Source organism: Saccopteryx bilineata, chromosome 4, assembly GCF_036850765.1.
Source record: "Saccopteryx bilineata isolate mSacBil1 chromosome 4, mSacBil1_pri_phased_curated, whole genome shotgun sequence".
NCBI lineage: Eukaryota > Metazoa > Chordata > Mammalia > Chiroptera > Emballonuridae > Saccopteryx > Saccopteryx bilineata.
Genome location: NC_089493.1, coordinates 173,690,189 through 173,713,282, shown reverse-complemented (window position 1 = coordinate 173,713,282; position 23,094 = coordinate 173,690,189). Strand labels below are relative to the sequence as shown.

Sequence of the window (23,094 nt, the reverse complement as noted above, 5' to 3'; positions counted from 1 at the left end):
CATGTTGAGTTGGTTTACGTTTATTGAGAAATGATTACCACAAAAGGTTCAGCTAACATCCATAATTTCATATGTACAGTAAAAATCTTCACTCTTCAAATAATGAAAATGATAATATGAATAGCAGCTATCATGATGGCTTACTACACGACAGCAACTGCTTGGCACTCCACACATACAAATTTAACCATCACATTAACTAGGTTTTTATTCTTCTGATTCTACAGATGAAGAAACCAAGACAAATGTTAAATAATTAGCTTCAGGTCAATGAACCAGAAATTGGATCAGGCAGTCTGAAACCAGTCAGGGCTCTTAGCTACAGGCAACTTGTAATAAGCACGAAAATTTGAGTAACAACTGCCCTTACACAGAACTTGCTAAACAACCCCAGAAATCTAGCAGAGAAGCATGAATGAAGACTGGCCCAGTCACCTCGCTTGGTTAGAAGAACTTTGCAGAATCTAAAGAATCATCACTGTGGCCTGACAGATGAAGACACGCCAAGCCCCCAAGGTTGAAAAATGTCGCTGTAACACCTGTGTCGTCAGAAGGGGTGGAGCCATACCTGCTGCATGGGGCGCAGGTATATGATGCGGTTTCTCTCGGGAGGCATACGCAGTATCTGGTCTAGCACCTGGTCCATGTTCAGCTTCTTGCACTGGGCATAGTCAAATCGGTTTACAATTGGTGCATTTTCTACTTTTAAATGTTTCAGGACCCTGCACCTGGTAGCTGCAAAATGAAAACAATGGTAAACTCTACAAGTAAATCACGTAAAGTAACATAGCAATGTACAGCCTGTTTAGAACCATCTTTGAAAGACTGGCCCAACTTCTTTAGAATAAAATACTGCAGATGTAATAAACATCTTTAACAAAGGTCATATACTGTCATAAAGTACAACTGATGGTTATCAAAATAATTTGAAAATGTGATTTTGTGCTGTTCAAAAGAAGGGCTCCCATGTGTGAGGGGAAGTGAGTGGACCTGTCCTGTCTACGGTTCTCCTGGCAAGAACTCTGAGTTCCACAGCATGACCTATCTAAACATAGGGACTGTTCAGGAAATACTTACTGAAGACAATGAATGATGGTTACTATTAAATTCTACAGCTTTATGGCTAATGGTCAAATAAACTGGATTAGTTCACATATACTATCTTATATTCACCTACAGGAAATGAACAGAGTTCATTTTAATTCCTATCATAGGTATAAAAGCAGAACCTTCAAAGATCCAGCAATTTTTATATACATTGGTCTAAAGCTGGACAGTCTAATGTGGTAGCCACTAGCCACCTGTAGCTATTTAAATTTAAAATAATCAGAATTAACAATTGAGTTCCTCAGGCACACAGAGAATATATAACTGTCCCAAGGCAAGACACGAGGTAGATCTTCATAATTTTACATAGATAGGTACCAAATATGTAATTTTGAGTGAAGTGAAAAAATAAATAGGTCATGTACAGCAGTGGTCCCCAATTCCCAGGCCACGGACCGGTAGTGGTCCATGGGCCATTTGGTACCGGTCTGCAGAGAAAGAATAAATAACTTACATTATTTCCGTTTTATTTATATTTAAGTCTGAACAATGTTTTATTTTTAAAAATGACCAGATTCCCTCTGTTACATCCGTCTAAGACTCACTCTCGACGCTTGTCTCGGTCACGTGATACATTTATCCGTCCCACCCTAAAGGCCGGTCTGTGAAAATATTTTCTGACATTAAACTAGTCCCTGGCCCAAAAAAGGTTGGGGACCACTGATGTACAGGACATACCAGTACCTAACATTTTAAAAGGTCACATGAAATAATAGCCTGCTGTCTGCTCAGAGAGACACATGTATATAAGTAAATACAGGAGAGATGGGCTGGAAGGACACATATTACATACACAAGTGTAGGTGGCAGATGCTGATGGGATTGGCGATGAGGGACAAATCAAACTAAAAGAACAGCGGGGCTTGGACTATGACAACATGCCATGATCTGAGGTTACAATGAATCATGTCAACCAAACCCAGGACAGTTAAGCACTAAAGGCCCTGTCACCAATCTCCACCAGCACATTTACACAGAAAACATGTCCAACATCACACAGTCAGCAAACAGCAGAGACAGGATTCAAGTTGAGCTCCACTGTCCCCAAAACTCATCCATGTTGTTGTTCTACTCAATCAGAGGAAGTACCATTTGCCATTTAGAAGAAACTGAAGGAGAGGCTATTTTAAAAGATGAACCAAGCAAGTCTCTGCACATGGCCTCTCACAAATACTACTGAGTAATTATTTGAGAACTACAGAAGAACAGAATTAGAAATAACCCAACATGATTCCTTAGAAAAGATAACAAAGTCATGTAGTATTTATTAAGTCTTATTTCCTTAGGCTTTCTCATGCTTCTCTTGTATGACAGGGCCTAAATACATACCATGGATGAACATCATCTTGGGACAGTCTTTTAGCACCAGATCTGTGATTCCACAGTTGGTCATAGTGACGCCAACCAGATTTTTGGACTTTAACACAAGGACCTGTGAGGAGAACAATTTCAAAGTTAGCTGTCTCTTTCTGTCCTTTCTCTGGAAAAACAATGTCTTCACTGGCACAAGTGAGAAGCCGTTGTTAGCAGTTCCTTCTGTCTAGAGCAAAGCGCGTATATAAAGATGGAAACCTTAGTCCCATTACATTACTCAGGACCGCGGCTGGACTGAGAGGTGAGTGGGGGCTTTTCCTTCACCTGCACGTGGTCGTCCTCAATCACAGGGTCGCTGGTGCTGGTGGATTTATCTGCTGTCCGCTTCCGCTTCACAGCGTGACGTGGCTTTGTTTTGGCAACCTCTAGAAAAAGCAAGAGGAACATGCACATTTTAACCTTGCTTTCTTTCCTTTGAGAGAGCACATTCAATTGCGTGTGTATAACTCCCCCTGAGGCAACTCTCAAATTTGCGACTTGGTCCCCAATGGAATACAGGCAGACCGCTATTTCCAACTGACAGTTCCAAAACTCAACTCTCTCCTCTACTCTCTCCTCATCCCTGGGCCATTCCAACGATCTAGGTGACAATCCTATTTCTAGTCACTTGGCCCATCTGAATATGGCCCATCTGAACTAGATGAAACTCACCCAGTTCCTGCTAAACAACCTCAAATTCTCGACTGCTGCTTCATCAGTGCATTTCAATGCTACCTCTGGAGCTGTGCTTTAGCCCTACCTGTTCAGTTTCATTCCATACTGTGCCCGAGTCATCTCCCAATGCCTCCGCCGTTAATCTCTCTAGTTCCTTTTGCCCAGAACAACTTTCCTGGGCACTCCTGGAGATACTACCCTTCCTGAAAAAAGCATCTCAAATGCCACCTGCTCTTAAAAAATCACCTGGACTCACAAACATATATAGGGTCTCCTGATTCCCTGTGTATTTCTTCTATTTCTCCATTTAAACTAAAACCTCCTCAAAGGCAACAACACTGTCATATCTCCTTTTTGTATCAATTTCAGCTGCTGGCAATGAGCTGAAATGAACATTTACTTAGTGACTGGCACTCGGCATTCACTGAATGAATGCATCCATCACGGGCACATAAGTGGAGTAACAATAACAGCAAATGTTTACTGAGCGCTTACTGTGTGTCAGACACTTTTCTAAGGGTTTCACTTGTACTCAAGTGATGTAATCCTTGTAACAGCCCTTCTAGATAGATTTATTATTCTTATTTCACAAATTAGGAAAAACGAGACATGGGAGGCTCGTGAAGGTGTTAACTGGTGGAACCCAGGCAATCTGGTGCCAGTCTCTATGCCAGAAAACCTGTAGTCTTTTATCTGCCCTAGTTAGCGAGAACCTGGTTTATCTGCTAGTATGGTCTTATAACATTATCATTTAGTTATTAAAGCAAACATGGTATTAAATGCACAGACGTATTCTCAGACAAGACACTAACAGTCAGTCCTCATTTCTGACTCAGTCGATCCACAGCAGAGCAGAAAGTGCAGGAAGTAAGGCTGAGCTTCCTGAACGGAGTCCCACCATGTGGGTGTCCACACAGCACTCCACCTTCACACAGGAAAACTGCTCAGGAAGACAAGGAGACAAGGTGCACAGGCTGCCAGTCCCCAAAGGCTTGGGGTCAGATGGGAACTCTAGAGAGTTACTCCAAGTGTTTTTTTGTTTTTTTACATACCAGAACCTTTCCTCCACCATCTGAAATCTTGCTGTGGCAAACAACAGAAAGCAGCTGTATTGGCTGAAGCCTTAAAAGGAACCCAAGCAGCCCTCAAACTTCCTACAATGACCCTAAACCCAGCAAAACCCTGGAATTCTGGAAAAACATAAAACCAACTGATCTAGGCGGTCCAGTGAAGGCCGCCTTCCACAGCATTCTGGCAGGAACTTCGTGTACAAGCTAATTATCTTCATTGACAAGGTTTCTACAGGCTGCGTATTTCATGTAACAGACAAAAGTCACACTTTCTACAACAGGGGTCAGGAACCTTTTTGGCTGAGAGAGCCATGAACGCCACATATTTTAAAATGTAATTCCATGAGAGCCATACAATGACCCGTGTACTTTACGCATTATCCAATAAAAATTTGGTGTTGCCCCGGAGGACAGCTGTGATTGGCTCCAGCCACCCGCAACCATGAACATGAGCGGTAGGAAATGAATGGCTTGTAATACATGAGAATGTTTTATATTTTTAACGTTATTATTTTTTTTTATTAAAGATTTGTCTGCAAGCCAGATGCAGCCATCAAAAGAGCCACATCTGGCTCGCGAGCCATAGGTTCCTGACTCCTGTTCTACAACCAGTAACAGGTCCTGGCTCCCTGTCCCTGTACCACAAAAATGAATGTGAACATACAAAAGCAGGTCTGTGTACATTCTTCTGTGACGGTTCAAATAAGAATCTTCTATTAGCATTCTCTTTTTACAACCCAATTTTCAAACTCTCACCTTCCTGAATTGTTCTCTCCCTTCCCCTTAAATTCATCAGAATATGAGGTTCAAAGTTAAATTTCCTACTCTGCTGAGTGCCCAAATTGGCAGTTTACGTTTTCTAAGAAAAGCTGTAAAACTAATTGCACTTAATATGGCGACCTTGAAAAACAAAGGCTTCCCAATGTAAGAGGACAGACCACTGGCACAGAACCCAACGCCCAGAGATGAAAGAGCATTTCAAAAACAATGACACGAGAATGAATGTCAATAAATAGTATTAACAAAGTTGACCCTGTTATTTATTTTTTATGCCTCTCTCTTTGCTTTGGGAAAATTAATCTTGTATAGGGACAAGTATTAGTGACTTCACACAACCACTGACATCAACATACCTCATGTGATGGTTCCTACCACTTACTAAGTTCACAGTTATTCACTGAGCCCCATACTATGTAAGACATTATGCTAGAAGCTGGGCATACAATGGTGAACAAGCAGACATTGTCCCTGCCCTCACGGAGCTCAGTCTATTGGAAACACAGACAGTAAAACATGACATTACAACACAGCGCAGTTAATGTTAGTGCAGAAGATGATAGAGAAACACAGAAAAGCAGACCAATCCAGGCTCAGGTGTCAGGGAAAGAGGTCAGTATTTATGAGCACCACACCATATTAATCCTAAATGTTATTCTTTGACAACCCAATTAGTTATTTTTGGGATATTTATTTTATAAAGTATTACACAATGAGGATCTTACAGGCATTTATTCCCCAAATAGGAATTCATAAGATAAATAACAATATTAGCTTTTAACATGGTTTTAACACTACATAAGGTCATAAATTGAAAACTTAATAAAAAACTCAAATGCTTTCTTTAAAGTAATTTAAAAATATCCTTAACACTCAATCAGGTTTATTTATTAGTGATTTTCCACCTTAAAATTTTTAAAGCAGGATGGCCAATAGGTATCAAACATGTGCTAGATTAAAAATAACAAAAATGGCCCTGGCCAGTTGGCTCAGTGGTAGAGTGTTGGCGTGGTATATGGATGTACCGGGTTCAATTCCTGGTCAGGGCAGACAGGAGAAGTACCCATCTGCTCCTCCACTCCTCTACCTCTTGTTTCTCTCTCTCTCTCTTCGCTTTCCCTCCTGCAGCCATGACTCAATTGGAGTGAGCTGGCCCTGGGCACCGAGGATGGCTCCATGGCCTCTGCCTTAAACTCTAAAAAATGGCTCCGGTTGTAACACAGCAACCAGATGGGCAGAGCATTGCCCCCTAGAGGCTTGCCGGGTGGATCAAGCTGGGGGCACATGCAGCTGTCTGTCTCTGCCTCCCCTCCTCATTAAATAAAAAATACAGTAAAAAAAAAATAAAAATAGCCTGGCCTGTGGTGGTGCAGTGGATAAAGCGTTAACCTGGAATGCTGAGGTTGCGGGTTCGAAACCCTGGGCTTGCCCGGTCAAGGTATATATGGGAGTTGATGGTCCTGCTCCTCCCCCTTCTCTCTCTCTCTCTATCCTGCCATCTCTCTAAAATGAATAAATAAATTAAAAAATTTTTAAAAAAGAAAAATAACAAAGATGAAAGCCATATAAATAACTTGTTCTTTCCAAAAGAGATCTGGATAATATTAAAATCAGCACTTTGACATTGTTCAGAAAAGTTGTTGAAAGTAAATGAAAGGATACTTGTATTGTTTTTAAAATATTAGAAAATAATTTACCTACTATATACACATTAGCTATATACATTCGAAGTCCTCTCAAATTGAAAAAAAAACCCACAACAGATATAATTTACCTAATGAGTAAAAATCACTTTATAAATAAAATCTATTCTTTTTTAATTCTAGAGAATTATCTAAACTAAGAAAAACTTCTAGTCATGAAACAAAACAGAAGGAAATGGTAAAAGGGGTAGCAGAACATAAGGCAAAGCCCACTATGGCTAATATAAAGGATCTATGTTAAAAACAAAACCAAATCCCAAAAGTAACAAGTATATAACTTTACCAAGAGACAAAAGAAAATAGGAGACAGAATCATCTCTAAATAGGAAGACTCCGTGCTGCAAAAATGACAATAATCTTTTCAACCAATGTAACAGAATTCCAAACAAAAACCAAGATTTGCTTTGCTTTTAGAGCTTAACAAAATGATTATAAACTACAACTATAAAAGTAAGTGATAAATATCAATATAGACCAGTGAAGGAAATTTTGACACAGAATAATGAAAGAGGACAGAGCCTGGAACAGAACCAAATGCCCACAGACACACTGGAGTGTATCAAAGGTACATGATAACAGAGCATTTCAAAGCAATGACAAGACAGTAGATGTCAATTAATAGTATTGACACAACTTGGTAATAATTGAAATAAAAAAATTAAGCTATTGAATAGTTCCCACAAAATAAAATAAAATGAATTAAAATGAACAAATAAAAGAGTATAAAGATGTGAACAGGTGTAAAGAATGCCTTCCACAGCATAAAAATGAAGAAAAATCCATAAAGGTAAACACACAGATACAACTTTACAACTATGAAAAGTCCTGCCACAAAAGGTGTCATCGTGGCAAGTTTAATGGGCACAGAGTTCAGTTTGGGAAGATGAAAAGGTTCAGATAAACAGTGGCGATGGTGGCACAATGTGAATGTACTTAATGTCAATGAACTATACCCTTCAAAATAGTTAAAATGGAAAATTCTGTCTGTATAGAAATATCATAGACCATTTAAAATTCAAGCTGGAAAAATGTACTGTCATTATATAGCACACCTTTTTGCAAAACATAAAATCTTCAAATAAAACCCATATATGTGATATGTTTATGCTACTATGACGATCACCATATAATTAAGTTCTCATATTTATCTTCTAAAGCTTATTTTTGTTAAGTTTAACTCCACTATGATGCAATCAGCTCTACTTAGTATATAAAAAATGTGTTGACTCTGTTCTGGGGTGATTTTAAGATTCTGATATTAAGGGAGACTTGAAAAAATAAAAATAAATTATTCTTCATTGATAGGTAGACATGACTTAATAAAGGCAGAGGAGAGGACTTAAAAATAAAATCAGATTTATACACAGAGGATTATGATTAAGAAATGTGCTCACCCCCACCAACCTAATGCCTTGGTGTACACATTATAACTATTACTAATGAATTTACACACACACACACACATATATATATATATATTCTCAATTGAACTTCTTACTTACCTGCAAACCTCACTAGAAACACTCGACTTCAGAAAGGCAGATACAGGGGTACACCCCAGTCCCCACAACTTCAGGGTCTCACCATCTAGCTAAGGTTCAAATTTTCACCCAGAGTAAGGCCCCCACTAAGCGTGGGATGGGAGCAGTCTATCTACTGGGACTTACACATCACAATCAGTGTTGTAGTTAGGGGCCACAGATACAGAGATATTTTTCTTAGAAACTTAACTGAGTTGTTCTGGGTTGGATGTTTAACAAGTTTTTCACACATACCCCTTTCACCCCATCACTGCTGAAAATTAGCTCAAAATCTGTAGGATCACAGAAGGCCAACACAGAATTCTGGCTTTCTGCAGGAAGCCCTGCGGAATGACCTAAGCTGCGGGCGCTAGTCCTGGCCGCATTGTCATACCTGACTCAGATACCAGCGGTACATGGGACAGTCTGCTCCTGGCCCGCGTTAGGGGCCTCCGAGGGTAGTCTTCATGAGACTGCACGTCACAGCTCTCAGGCTGGGAGCTCCCCCTCCTGTCCTCACCTGCAGCCCCAGAGCAACTCCCATTAGTCCTCTCATCATGAGCTGGGCCTGAGGACCCCCCTTGTGGCAGAGTCCTAAAGGAAAAGGCGGGTCTCGTACCATCCGGGCCATTCACAACACAGGCTCGGCTGGTCGAAGGACGTTCCTCATCAGAACACCTGCTAGTTCTCCTTTGGGGTTCCTGGGGCCTGTGGCAGCGGCATCTGGGGCAGACAGAGCTCTCTGCGTCTCCCTCCTCCATGGCCGCAGAGTCCTCTGACCCCGTGGGGGAGCAGACACACTGCCTGGACACATCCGCTTCTGCAGGGCTAGGCTCGGAAGAGCCGCCTCCGCTCACCATCCTCACACAGTCAGGGCTTTGAGGAGCAGCGCCGAGCGAGCCGGAGTTCCCCGCTGTGCTGGCTGTGGTGCTGCCGCGGCTGGGGTTAGCATCCTTGTTTTTTCTCTTTTCGGGAATATCCCTAGCTGCTTTCATATCGGCTTTGATCTGCTCACTGGTGACCTGACAGCCCTTCTCACAGCTGCTTTCCTCGAGGGGAAACTGCTTCGACTGGCCCATCTGATGGGAGTTGTACCTCTTTCGAAGTGGAGTCTTGCCTTTTCCACTTACTGCTTATAGAAAAAGAAGAATGGCCCGAGGAAAAGAAAAGATTTCAGTACAAATTCTGGACAAAAGGTAAGAGTACATCTGGAACAGGAGACAATGTACACTAATTTTCTTCGTAAAGTATAATGGGGACCACATCACTTGGCTGCTCAAAAGTCCTCTGTGGCTCCCTGGTGCTTCCCTGGTTTATCCTCCTCGGCCCAGGCTTCTGGGCTCCCCTGGAAGAGCGTATTCCACTCACATCCACTCTCCTCCCCGCTGCACACTCTATACCCCAGCCCAAACTTCCCTCTGAATACACCCCTGCCTCCCTACCTCGGGGCCTCGTTCTCCCCCACTCTTCAGCCTCGGACCTTGGTTCACTCTCTCCTGCACCCCCGCCCCCAAACCACTGTAGTATGTTTCCTGCATCAGCATGATATGTGTTTTGGATCTGACACTTCAACCAGACCAGCGGTTACTTGTCTCTGGACCCCTCAAGGCCTCTAACTCAGTCCCTGGGGCACGGTAAGTCTCAATGAATATGTAAAGGAACACTTAAATCAGATTTTGTTAGGCTGACAGAAGACCTAGTTTATAAATTCAGAAACTGAACTTTCCAGGAAGCAAGGTTAACTAGCTGGTCATATTACTATAGCGGCTACTTTTCAGTTCCCAGTAGAGCTCCCTTCCACCATAGTGTAAAGATATCTGAATTTCTTCAAAGGAATAAAATAAGACTCCAGTGATCAGTCAATGGTTAGTAAATTTTCCAAGTCTAAAGAACTGAGCTGTCCATACACAGGAGTGTATATATTTTTTCAGGTTCGGTGTTAAATGTGTACTAAACATTGAAACATTAAGAAGTAGGGTACCCAAGGGAAAACGAGTAAATTTTTAAAAACCTCATCCTTTGCTGAAAGTGGTAAGCATATGGTTCTGAGAAACAGAAGGAAAGGGAAGGGAAGACAGGGAAGAAGTATTACCCTAAAAATTAAGAGCATTCTAGTTTTGGGGTGAGGCAAATGGCAGAAGGCTGAGCAGATTCAAAGAGAGGCAGGGTTATAAGAACATACTTTAGGGCTCCCTCAAGCTCCAAACTAGCCACCAACACTCACCAAGCCCCACTGGGCAGACTATGAGCTGGGGACATCTGTGTTTTCATCACTCTGGTGGCTCAGTGTCTAATCCCTCTCGCTAATCCCCGATCCCTGACCCTCCATGTAGAAGTCCCAAGCCTTGCGTCTCTTCCTCCCTGAGCCCCGGGTCCATGAATCCTAGTTGTGCTACATCTGCCCTCAATGGCCCCACCCAGGTCCCCCACTCCCGGGGCTGCTGCCTTTCCTGCCCCTATCACATTTCCTAGGGAGATATTAGCTGCATCACAAGCTGTGGCAGGGGACACCTGATATATAAAGACCACGTGTGACAGTTCTCATGACTCCACGAACAGGTCAGAGTCCGAAGCACCTCTCACCTGACAAGTCCCTGGACTGCGCTGACTCTGCAGTTTTCTCTTCGCGCTCAGAGTAACGGCGAGCACTACTCTTAGGGATCCAGACTTCTTGGAGTTCCAGACTGTCTTCCTCATCATCACTCTCTGAATCATGGACAGTAATTGGAGTTGGTTTTACAACACGCTGAAGACCACTGGGTCCTAAAACAAGAAGCACAGTCCTAAGTTACTTTTTGCACAAGAAAGGCTCTGACTCAAAGTACTGTTTTCATGAATCTGGGCCCACAGAGCTGCTTTGCCTCCATGTTCCCTCCCTTACCACTCATTTTAATGAAAAGACACATGGATAAGATACTGTGAAAGCACTTTAAAGTACTATACAAACTTTAAGTATGATTAACATGCCAACCAACACTATACCTTTTTAAAGGCAGATTAAAATAGATGACATGGCACCCCCCTTCAGGACCTTCACTATTTGAAAAAGTCACATAAGTAATAGTAATATCAAAATAATAGTCATGATAATCCTTCCAACAACAGGCTATTTTCCAATTTTGCAAAGATACAAAAGAAAACAAAGAAAAGGACGATGAACCTCAGCCCCCACGGGACTGGTGAGGACTCTGCACTCTCTCACTGAGCATGGGTCTATCTTGTTGGATGTAGCAGATACGGTCCTGAAAGGTTTACAAGCCTGTTAGTTTGGTTATCCAAGTATTTACACTTAAGTCAAAAAATGTTTTATCTGTTTGGCAGTACAGATGGTAAACCTTTAGCTTGTCTGAGCTAATTCTCTCTGGAGAGTGACTGATACTCCCTCCATCAGTAAAATATAAGCTCCAGGAAGCTGGTCTATCCTTTTCCTATTATATTGTACAATGCCTCACAAAGAGTAGGAACTTAATATTTGTTGAATAAGTAACTGCATCTGTAAGACCCTTAAAACAGGGTAAAGATATTTTACACTCAAAGACAAGGTAAACTTCCAATGGCCCAGGAATGAGATAACCTGAGTTCTAATCTCAATTCTGCCCCTTGATCACTGGCTGAATGGTACTGAAAAAAATTCACACTTTTGAAAGAATGTTGATTCCCTACCTTTAAAATGAAGGGCTGTATTAGGTAATCTTTAAGGGTCTCAGATTATATAGCCCACCCTAAGTCACCCAATTGCAAAAGATTAGACCTTGGTCCATTCATTAAACCAGGTCAACCTTTCCACTGCTCTCCCTCGCCACCAAAATGAAGGGAGATGACAAGCAAAATATTCAATCAGGTCATTAATTTTCCCATCAACAATTTTAACACTTTTTCTACATACATACACACACAAGCATATGCCAATAGAGCTATTGTCAGTTATAAAAAAATAAAAATACCCACAAATTTTACTAAGATATACATACACACAGCGAAGAGAACATCAATATAATATAGCCCTCAATAATAAATAATATCTAACATATCATTAGCCATAAAGCAAAAAGGAAAAAAAAATTAACCATTCTCAGTGTTTCATTAGCCAGAACCACGAAGGTGGGAAGTGACATAACTACCTGCTTGTTCCTCGTCAACCTCCACAGGAATGACTGCCTGACTGTGAGCGGGGGTCTCCTGTCCACTCTCGGCTACCACCTCTCCATCTTCTTGCCCCATGTCTTCCATCTCATTCAATGCTTAAACAAAAATCAAGTCAAAGTCAAACCAGGTGAGGTCTGAAAAAACCACAACAGCCACCCAAACTGGGGCACCCCTGAGAAATGAACAGCCCCATGACCAGTCGGCCCCCTCTGGACCAACAGCATAGAACTGCACTTCAGTGAATCAACAGTGACAAGAAGCATCCGATTCTTCTGTAGCAGAGGGACCCCAGATGGGAAAGGATCACTTGGTGGGGAAAGTCATCGCTGTAGGACAACAGCAGGGACAAAGGTGCAACTGAGAGAAAATCCCATGTTCACCCCTGAAGATGTTTCCAGGGATGGCTGTAGGAGGCAACGTCTGTCACTCTCAAAGCCGTTTGCTATAAGGTGGTAAGAGCCACCTACTGCAAGATCTAGGATCAACTTATAAGCAATTAGTGTGCTGGACAGGCAAACTCAAATTGTGTTTCCTTTCCTACTCTCTAGAGGCCATGGTGTCACATTTGGCTAATGAGTGGCATGGATTATTAAGGAATACACTAAGTACAATACATTTGTAACATTTTAATATTACTCAAATGTTTTATTTGCATCAGAGTCTTCACTATGATTATTAGTGCCTATCAATAAACAGAAATGTGTAATTTTATTTATATTTATCCAGAGGATAAGCACAGTGAACAATATCAGACTGGTAATTGTCAATCAGTTTTAAGTACTAAAGCTTTTATCTGTTTACTAGTCTTAAGATAAAATGGTCACTTTCTCAAAAGGACCCTAAAAAAATAATTTCTGACAATAACTTTTTATAAGATTAAACCCAGATTTCACAAGTCAATAGCCAAGGCACTCAAGCCACTACTCCTTACTACCTGAGCCTGAGGGATCTGGTAAGTCAGGGTAATACCAGTACTGCCCTGCACATGTAGGGCTCGGCCACAACCCGGAGGGCAGCAGGGGTCCATGTTTGCCACTGTATCCTCAATGCCCAGGGCTGCTCAAAAACTACTGCTGAGAAATCAACTGCCCAACCATTTGAGTGAAATGGAAAAAACTCCCCAAAGAGAAAAGGACCTGTTCCTGAAGAATCTCCTTAAGGAGACAAGCCAAGTTCGTGCAACTAAAGTCACATGCGACAGGGTAATCGACTGGGTGGCTCTGCTTCATTCTGGGGTTGGTCCAAGAGTTTTATAGAGGCCCACATGTGGAAAGTTTTAAAACTCTACATTAAGAAAAGTCAACGTGTCAATGCAAACTTTAATCTAATTTTAAAAATACTGTTTGCACCTAGAGTGGAAGCATCAATGTTAGTCATGTCAACTAACACTAATCTCCACTGATGCCTTTTATTCTGAATCCTTGTACAACTTTTCTTATTTGGTTTTGTTTCATTCTTTTACGTGAATTCTTTCCACATGTGGTTTTGATCAAAAGTCACACAGCCTTTCTCCTGCTCCTTACTCCTTACTTTTTATTTAAAAGAATCAATGTGGGCCCTGGCTGGTTGGCTCAGTGGTAGAGCGTCGGCCTGGCGTGCAGAAGTCCCGGGTTCGATTCCCGGCCAGGGCACACAGGAGAAGCGCCCATCTGCTTCTCCACCCCTCCCCCTTTCCTTCCTCTCTGTCTCTCTCTTCCCCTCCCGCAGCCAAGGCTCCATTGGAGCAAAGATGGCCCGGGCGCTGGGGATGGCTCCTTGGCCTCTGCCCCAGGTGCTGGACTGGCTCTGGTCGCGACAGAGCAACGCCCTGGAGGGGCAGAGCATCACCCCCTGGTGGGCAGAGTGTCACCCCCTGGTGGGCGTGCCGGGTGGATTCCGGTCGGGCGCATGCGGGAGTCTGTCTGACTGTCTCTCCCGGTTCCAGCTTCAGAAAAATACAAAAAAAAAAAAAAAAAAAAAAAAAAAAGAATCAATGTGGTATGGATGGAATATTAACACAAATGAAAACCCTTTCAACCTGGAGAGACCCACGGAACCTGTTTGATACAATCTTCATTTGTCTACAAACACTGCCACCATCTTTGGTATTGCTAGACTTCCTCGTGCTAGCTATTTAATTCTTCAATCTTGGCATTTATGTCGCTCATCACTTTGCCTCTCAGCCTTTCACAGCATCTGAAGATCTCATATTTGACAACACTGTACCTTGAGTATTTGGTTTGTGAGCAAGGCTCTCATCAACAAAAAGCTGAAATTTCCGAGTTAGATTTGAATTCCAAGCAGTGTTCTCACATGTGTTTTGGTCCCTGCTGCACTGATAAGTGATTCCACAATGGAAGGCATTCTCCATTAAGTACTGAGAAGCCTACAGCAAAGTAACTGTCCCTTTCCAGTGGAGTTTATAATCTATCCAGAACTTGAACTCCAAGACACTGAGTTCACAGGATTGGGCAGTTCTGCACTGCAGCTGCTGTTCATGAATGGTCCGCATTCTCTCAAGTCCAGAAAACAAGATACCAGTGACCAGTATGATGGCACTCAGGGACAACATGCAAAGGAGATAACACCTGCCCTGACCTCACTCTGCCTCCTTAACCCCTAGCGCTTTCTGGGTCTGCACTTTTTTGGGGGGTGGGGAGTGGGAAGAGTGCCAGGGAATATGTTTGAAATGCCCAAGAGTACTCATGTGGAAATAAAAAGTATAAAGTCAGATATAACTACAATATTTCAAAAGTAGGAAGATCAAGGCTTGCAAAGGTTCAGGATTCCTTAGCATATACTTGGTATAGAAGCCATGAACCTGAATGAGCTCATGTAGCAAAAACAGTTAGTGAGATCAGGAAGAAACATGGAAGAGAGGAAGTGGTGTAAGCAAAGGAAACTGAGCAGGCAGGCACGTCAATGAGGAAAAGCAGGAAAACGGTTTCAGAGATGTCCACAGAAAGCATCTCAGGAAGGCAGAAGTGGGCAACAATGAGAGGTGCTGCTAAGATGTCAAATAGATGAAAGTGGAGAAGTGACCACTGGCTTTTGTAAGAGTCACTGTTGACTTTCAAGAACCAAAATGGAGAGTTCTGCAGAGAACGTGTGAGGTGAGGAAGTGAAGATAATGCCTACAGATGATTCCCAGACAAGAATCTGCACATTCAAGAGCGACCCTAAAGGAAATCTCGCTCTACACAGTCTACTTCCATTATAAAAGCAGCCCCCACCCTCAGGGCTCGCTGTTTCTCAGTCATTACTGTGCCCAGAAGAATGGGTGCAGGGGCAACAGATAGGTGGCTAGAAAAGGTTCTTTCTCTAGTTCTTAAGAGTCAACTGGGAAGTGGATAATTTGGTAAAGAAATAATTTCACTCTTTCCTCATTCTTCAACACAGGGGCAGATGAAGCCCAATAACACATGGGTTGGCATAAAGCAGGTGTTCAGTCAGTATTAAAAAAAACTAGATAATTACATAAGCAGAACCCAATCGGCCTTTACTAATTCAGGTATGGTTGATCTGCTGGATGGATGTGAAGATAATGATGAAAGGTATGTGAAAGATGCCCAATACAATGTCTACCACATCACTGCTATTCCTTTTTTTCAGCTCTGGGGACATCCAAAAATGGATTCCCACATTCTAGCTCACTGCTCCTATCCATTGGTTAGGGAGATATTAAGAGATGCTCTTTTGCCCAAATCCTGCAAGTAAAATCTCAATAAAGCCAGGCCTCTCAGGCTCATTGTACTCTAAGTCCCATGGCATCTAGGAATCCTTCCCACTTGGTAAGCACCCTTATAGGTTCTGTGGACAAGAGGCATTACATGGACAACCTTTTTTTTTTTTTTTTTTTACAGAGACAGAGAGTCAGAGAGATAGATAGGGACAGACAGACAGGAACGGAGAGAGATGAGAAGCGTCAATCATCAGTTTTTCGCTGCGACATCTTAGTTGTTCATTGATTGCTTTCTCATATGTGCTTGACCATGGGCCTTCAACAGACAGAGTAACCCCTTGCTTGAGCCAGCGACCTTGGGTCCAAGCTGGTGAGCTTTGTTCAAACCAGATGAGTCCACGCTCATGCTGGCGACCTCGGGGTCTTGAACCTGGGTCCTCCGCATCCCAGTCTGACACTCTATCCACTGCGCCACTGCCTGGTCAGGCTACATGGACAACTTTGTTGCTGTGTTGTTTTGTTTATGACAGAAACAGAGAGTTTGACAGAGAGAGGGACAGAGAGGGACAGACAGGGAGATGAGAAGCATCAATTCTTTGTTGCAGCACCTTAGTTGTTCATTGATTACTTTCTTGGGGGGGTGGGGGGAGGCTACAGCAGACCGAGTGACCTCTTGCTCAAACCAGATGAGCCTGTGCTCAAGCCAGAGATCTCGGGTTTTTGAACCTGGGTCCTCCATGTCTCAGTCCGATGCTCTATCCATTGCACCACCGCCGGGTCAGGCTACACGGACAACTTTGAAACAAGCAGATTTCATTCACCCTTTCATTTACCTTGTCAACTTGGACCCCAATGAGTAAAGTGACTAAATGAAATGCAGGATGGAGGACAGAATAGAGTCAGAGAAGTATGATCCAAAGTAAAAATCATTTCTGTCTGGAGCTCACAAAAGATCTGGGTTACCGTCGGCTGCAAACTGCTGCTCTCCTGGTTGTAGATCTTGCCGGAAGTCGTTCTCCTCATCCGAGTCATCGGGGTGATGGTGATTGTTGTCATGGATGTTGGCATTATTCTGGGCATTGTTATCATTGTCATTGTTGGAGTTCTGATTGCTGACAAGGGCTGAGGACACCCCGATTCCCGTGCCTGCACTCAGACCAACTCGAGCACAGCCCTAAGGCAAGACAAAACCACATGCTCATAGCACTTCATTTCATCTCTACAGAAGAATATTGATGTAGCATTTTATTTGTAAAATTCTTTTATAGGTGCATACAGGACTTTATTTAAGGCTCACAACACTTCAAGCAGAGAAATTGTCATTATGCTTGATTTACAGATGAGATGCACAATGGGAAGAGCGCTGCCCAACAGCACGTGACCAGTAAGTGGTACAGCTGGGACTCGAAACCCAGTGTTCTGACCTCAACTCCTGAGCCTTTCCCACCATATTTCACTGCTTCAACCATGGGAATGCAGCCATTGAGAACTGACAAGATAGAACGTAATTAGTTGAAGCATTAAGTTTTTATTATGGTGAGAGTATTAATTTTACTTGTTAAACAGTTTTAAAATAACATTTTGTTCAACTAGGCAATCTCAAATTTTCCAGGATATACAACTAAATAAAAAAGAGAGCAGCAAAGTAAAACATTTCCAAATTCCTAATCCCGTGTGTGTGTAAATGTGTGTGTGTGTGTGTGTGTGTGTGTGTATATATATATATATATATAGATATAGATATATATATATATATATTTTGTTCCTGGTTAGAGGCTGATTCTTCCAACTACTTAGTCCAAGCAATAATTTGTCTTAGCTCAAATTTTCACCTTCGCTCCTACATTCTTGTCAGTTTACAGAAGGAGACAGTTTCTCCACTTACTTTGTCTTTCCCTTCTTTATAGACCCCTTAATACTCATTTACAGGAAAAAGAGGCCATGCATTATTATAGCTTTGCCGTCACTGAGGTTGGCAGTACAAAGTTCAATTATAACACTGTAAAGGTATAATAGTAGAAAGAAATAAATCACTTGTTTTATTTATTTCCTTGAGTAACAAAATAAATAAACAAAACCTCTCTCAAATATGATTTACTTTGGGTGGTTCACGAAACATCTGGTCCAGTGAAATAAACTCCAGGCTGGGCAACAATTCGATAAACTGGCCGAAGGAGTCCAGCTTCAGAGCATGGCACCTCACTAAGTTGATGTCAACCAATCGAGTCCATCTTGAATGGTCTGTGGGTGAAATGGCCAGAGAATTTAAGCAACACTTTCTCCCATTGCTGATGAATATTGTTATAGGTCACAAAGATTTTCAAATCCTGTGTCTTTAATTTTTCTTGTATTTCCTGACCTCTAAAACTCAGTGACTATAAACTTTGAAGATCATTACCTAATTTTAGTCTGATAACTAGACAGCGTGGGAATCAATGACTGGTAACCAAGCCAGCCTTGATTTAAATGTGATCCAGTCAACAACCTATACGCCTACTCACCAGCAGGACCCTAGTTAAAGAAATAATGGTGCTCTCATTTAATAGAATATTGAGCAGCTATTCAAAGAAGGAAGGAGAACTGAATATGCTCGCAGTATGGAGAGCTCACCAAATACTCTCAGCATAAAAGACAAGCTCCAGGACAGTGTATACAACGCAGGACCCTTTTGTTTACAGAAATCATTTAAAATGCTACATACAGGCTGTAATATGCACAAAATAATCTGTCCAGAAGAATAGGCAAGAAAGCGTTGATGGTGGTTACCTTTGAGAAGAGGAGACTTTTCATTTTGTACCTTTCTGTACTGTTTGATATTGTTTATCAAGTGCATGTATTACTTTTAGTTTTTAAGTGTTAACAAGAGTTCTGAGTGATGGGATTATAGACCATTTTTTTGTTTTCTTCTTTATATTCTTCTGTATTTAAGAAAACAAACAAATCAAAAACCCAATACATGTTATTTTTTTTAAAGTGATCTATGCCTGTTACAACCTAAAGTTTGTATTTTCCAGTAACTTTTTGGTGCAGGTGGGCCAGGGAACAGTGTCACTTCTGGCAGGTAAGACATGGTCATTCTAATGAGTGGCTGATCTCAGCAGAGGCCGCAGGGACCACACAGGCCTGGAGGCAGGCTCTGCGGGGAGCTGCATGGTCCCCAGCACTGCCCTAGACGGCAGAGCAGGCTCTCTGCACTGTCAGTGAGGGGCGTGGCCCAGACAGAGGATGGCGCAGTGAAAATTCACTACTTCTCAATTTATTTAAAGGTTTGTGAAGTTAGATGTTTAAGTAGGATCTTTAAAGAATCAAATAGTAATACTCTCTTAGAATGAAAATACCAAGTGCAAAAGTCACTGGGAAGGGGAGATCTAAAATTGCATAGAATTTTAAGGTGATAAAAAATGTCACTACAAGTTAAGTGTTTAATACATCACCTAATTAAAGTTTACACACACACACAATAAAGTTTATATATATATTATAAGTTTGTATATATATCTGAAAGGACAAAGTGAGTGTGTATGTGCATATATGTGTATATGTAAATGCATATATATGTATAGTATATATGTATATATGTGTGTGTGCACACACATACTCACTTGTCCTTCCAGATAACATATCATTAGAAGGTAACTCAGAGTAGCCCCTCTAGTATCCCAAGCAACAATAACCTTCACTGTATGTGTGCCTGGCCCAAAGCAGTGCATATAAAGATCAGGGCACTGAATCCATACCCTGGACAGCACAAATTGCTAGGCAGAAAATGTCAGGAGTTCAGAGGCACTAAATATACTTCCTACTTGGTTATCAAAGGTTCCCAGAACTTGTTTGAAAGATCCATATAAAATATCTACATCTTACATTAAGGATGATGCCATCATAGCACACACAGAAAACAAAGACACATATTATTTTGACATAGGATAGAGCCATATTTAAGCCTCCAGTACCTGAGACCCAGTTGTATGGATTATGTAGATGGGGGCAGTTGTAAATTGCCAGATATTTGATACAGGAAAAGACTTCATTGACGGCCTTCATCCCTATATCGGTGATAATACCAGGGTTTTCTACCACATCAGCCAAACCATACTTCACCAGATCTGCATTAGCCATTCTGCCTAGAAAGAGAAATAGATTTTTCCTTTTTAAAAAAAGGTTAAGTGTCAGAGAACATTGACAATTCTGTATCTTAACATCCAGTGTGCTCATTCTCCATGATCATTCTGTGTCGTCTGTCCGTCATCAGACTCAGGTTCGGGTACAATTTCTGGGTAGGTGTATTTTATGAACAGTAGCATTTATTTGGCAAAGTAAGGATTTATTTTAAAAGTTAAGGCACAGGTATAGGAAAACATTACTTCCAATTGTTTGGAAAAGGCAAAAAGAAAGCAAAAATTCTTAAAACAAAACTGAGGGATATATTGTATTAGTTCATACTTATGGTAAAGTTTTAGTTTTATCTTTAAAAAATACCTTAAAATGTAACTCTTTCACAGTGTAAGGATTGTTTGTGGAGTTGGGTGGCCACGTGTAGAGAACCGTAAGCTTGGGGAATTCAGATTCATTTTTAGAGCCCATGGTATCAGTTAGTACATCTATATCTATCCCCAGAAAATGGACTTCTAACTCAAACACACCCACTCTCTGCCACTGGGCTTTAGTGGCTACTGTCCTATCACAGACCAGGAGGGTATGTCCCTTCACTGTAGTTTATGCCATTGGAAATGATGCCTCACCCCTGGTCCCCTACCATCGTTTCTCCCATCTCTCTGCCCTTTACTGCCCGGGATGGTCCACTTGACTCTGAACAATGTGAGGAAAAAGGAACTGTATCTAGTTCACATGTACATTTTCCATGGCCAGCATGGGGCTAAGGATATAGGAATTCAAACAGTACCTCTCATGGTCCTTGTAACCAAGTGACACAAAGCACAAAGTAACACAGCTGCTCTGGGAAGATGCCCTGCACATTACAGCAGTTTATACCTTCAGTTCAGACCATGTTTTAAACAAGCAACCTACTCCCAAACTCTTTAATTTCACTTTCCACATAGTTCACTGTCTCCTCCTAGAGTCCCTTTTTGGGGTATTTACTGGCATTTTATCTGCAAATTTCACCTTAACCTATCCTTTACCATTTAGCTGAGCAATTTTCTTTAGCCTCTTGATAAAAAGCTGCCCTCCAGCCATTTCGACTAGAAATTTGTCTTTCCCCATGATCAGGTAAACCTTGAACTGACCCTGTCCCTTGTGTCTGCATGAAGGCTGCAGCCTCAAGGAGAAATCCTGTCCCATGTTCATTGCTTTGAGACTTACACTATCCCTAATCTTGGGATCTCCCAACTGCCACACTCCCCCAAAGCCCTGAGGACATCAGTGAGGACTCATCTTTGTTTCTTTTCTAATTCAGCCCATAGGTCTGTTAAAAGCTACCATTACCAAATGCTTTCCAAATGTTAGAGACAATAGTAATAAAAGTCCATGTTTTCTCATTGGGAAATAAAGATAAAACCATTTAACAAGTGAGAAAACAGAATGAAGAACTAACTTGCCCAGGGTCCCATGATTAATAAGGGAGGACTCTGAGCCCATGTGTCCACCTCTTTCCGGAGCGTCAGCATTAACGACTGCTCTGTGCGGCTTCTAGTCTTGAATGAGTGCCGCTTCCCCTTCACCCTCACATGAGGCTCCAAGATCATACACCTAAGTAAACAAAGAACCCCTCTCTAAGCAGTCATCCTTGGGTCACTTTTCCTATATTCCCAGCACACGACCCTGCTTTCCAGCATGCCCATTTCCCCCATCTGGCACCGTCACTTCTACCATCAGTGTATAAGGGACAGAGGTGACGTTCCCATCTATACTTTGCCAGACCCTTTGCAACAAAGTGACTCAAATCTTCCAGGGGCCACCCGCATCCCCTGGAGAGAGGCTTCAAAATCTGAATTATTGAGGAGGAGATTCAGTAAAAGAGTGACAAAGGACCTGTTGTTCCTCCCTAGAGATCCTGTTGGAGGCACCTGGGGCCTGTTCTCACGCCAAGAGCCCTAGAGAGGGAGAGGGGGGAACTCAGATGATGGGAATAGAGGAACTGCAGCAGAAAACAGCTTGTAACAAGGTCAACGCTAAGAGATCATCAAATATGAAAGATAATGCGGAACAAGTTATTTTGAAAAGTGTAAGATAATAGCAGTCAAGGGTAAAGTGTTTTACTTTGAAAATGTGTGGGGAGGGGAAAGAAATAAAATAGGAATATCTAGTTTTAGAGATAACCCTCAAACTCTCCCTGGGCCTAAATTATGTGCTCATCTTAAAAACACAGTTTGTCAAGTTTTGAGAAGAACAAAAAAAAATATTAAAGAAAGAACACCAACTACCAAGCTAATGATTTTAAGTAAATTCATGCATCTTATAGAAAGACAAGAGAATGTTAGCAAACTCATTCAAAACCAGGAAAGCTTGATAGCAAATGCAGCAGGTCCCAGAACATCTTTCACTGCAATGTTGATGAGCTGCTGTAGGAATTTCACTCGTTTGTATTAACCAGCCTATGACAAAATTGGTTTCATTATACAAACATTGTTTTGCAATAGTCCCAAGAACCTATCAAGGATGTTAGAGAAGTACTTACTGTACACTGACTTTACATGAAATTACTGTACTAGTTTAGCATTAAGGCTATGTTGGTGAAGAGCTGATCTTGTACAAAACGATATAGATTCAATGTGATTCCTATGCTACATTGGCTGATTTTTTTAATCCTTCACCTGTTCTAATGAGGATGCAACAAAGAAAAAGTAAAAAAAAAAAAAATTATTACTATGACATATATTAGAAATGAAAAAGGACAACAGTCGGGCTGCTTGACCTGGACTGTCCTGACCAGAGGAATTAAGCCTTCTAAGGTCTTCTACAACACAAATTAGATACCCCCCCCCCCCCCAAATACCTCCTGGAATGACAGAGACAGTGTAAGAAAGACTATTTTTTAATAAATTTTCCATTGATTTGAGAGGGAGTGAGAGAGAGAGAGAGAGAGAGGGAGGCAGGCAGAGCAAGGGATGGAGGGAGAGAGA

At 41.8% G+C, this 23,094-nt stretch overlaps 1 protein-coding gene across 5 annotated transcripts in view; it reads right to left on the bottom strand.

Annotated features, from left to right (window-relative positions):
* Nucleotides 1–23,094, bottom strand: part of FBXO38 (F-box protein 38) — a 49,476-nt gene that overhangs the window by 3,508 nt on the left and 22,874 nt on the right. For 2 of the 5 annotated variants that reach the window (XM_066272931.1, XM_066272932.1), the window contains exons 10-18: nt 19,966–20,136; nt 18,111–18,253; nt 16,976–17,186; nt 12,327–12,446; nt 10,789–10,968; nt 8,600–9,334; nt 2,746–2,846; nt 2,437–2,539; nt 569–735 (exon numbers count right to left, since the gene is read on the bottom strand). In XM_066272931.1, the coding sequence (XP_066129028.1) occupies nt 569–735; nt 2,437–2,539; nt 2,746–2,846; nt 8,600–9,334; nt 10,789–10,968; nt 12,327–12,446; nt 16,976–17,186; nt 18,111–18,253; nt 19,966–20,136 (1,931 nt within the window). The remainder of the gene's footprint in view (nt 1–568; nt 736–2,436; nt 2,540–2,745; nt 2,847–8,599; nt 9,335–10,788; nt 10,969–12,326; nt 12,447–16,975; nt 17,187–18,110; nt 18,254–19,965; nt 20,137–23,094) is intronic. The other 3 variants (XM_066272933.1, XM_066272934.1, XM_066272936.1) reach the window with 3 other exon arrangements.